At 55.8% G+C, this 659-nt stretch overlaps 1 protein-coding gene across 1 annotated transcript in view; it reads right to left on the reverse strand.

Annotated features, from left to right (window-relative positions):
• The window catches only part of LOC104492224 (spectrin beta chain, non-erythrocytic 1-like), a 28,441-nt gene that overhangs the window by 17,114 nt on the left and 10,668 nt on the right, over positions 1-659 (reverse strand). The window contains exons 9-10 of the mRNA XM_010134745.1: positions 566-659; positions 105-479 (exon numbers count right to left, since the gene is read on the reverse strand). The exon at positions 566-659 is cut by the window's right edge and continues 17 nt beyond it. Coding sequence (XP_010133047.1) covers positions 105-479; positions 566-659 — 469 coding nt within the window. The remainder of the gene's footprint in view (positions 1-104; positions 480-565) is intronic.

The following is a 659-nucleotide window of genomic DNA, read 5'->3' on the forward strand; positions in this document are numbered from 1 at the left end:
TGGAGACGCTCTGCCGCCCAGCAATGGGGCGGCCCCGAGGAGCAGCAGCCCTCTGCAGCTCTGGCTCCTACACCCACAGCCAGCGCCGTTCGCTTGCTACGCACCTGGGTCCCGAGTGCCTGGATATCGTGCTCAAATGTTGTGTGCATCCTCTGTAGTGTTTCCACTGTGTTTTGGTCTCTGCCAAGCTCTTCGGGCAGCTTCTTATGTTTGTCTTGAATACGTCCTAAGATCTCCTTGGCATCATGGTAAAATTTGTGCAGTTCATATGAGGCTGCCAGAATTTGTGTTCTCGTGTCGATGAGCTCCAGGAGATCAGCCCAGGCCTCATTGAGTCCGTCCTTCCACTCTGCAATCGTCGCAGCATCTGAGTGCCCAGAGTTGATGAGTTCGTCTGCCATGTGGTTCACAGTATCGACACGCTCCTGTCCAATGTTCCCAGTGTCTCGGGCAAACTCTCGGAACCGCTCCTGCAGCATCTGAAATGCAGAGAAACACTGTAATGGTAAACTGCACAGCACCCAGAAAAGGAGGGTCGGCCAGCAGCCACGTCCAAAGAACTCACCGTGACGTGCTCGTAATCCTGCCCCAGCTCGTGGGATCCTGCCACCACCTCCCGTTCAGCAATCCACTGCTCCAGGTCGTCCACCTCGCGGTTC

Source organism: Buceros rhinoceros, unplaced genomic scaffold (assembly GCF_000710305.1).
Source record: "Buceros rhinoceros silvestris isolate BGI_N320 unplaced genomic scaffold, ASM71030v1 scaffold26444, whole genome shotgun sequence".
In the NCBI taxonomy this organism is placed as follows: Eukaryota; Metazoa; Chordata; class Aves; order Bucerotiformes; family Bucerotidae; genus Buceros; species Buceros rhinoceros.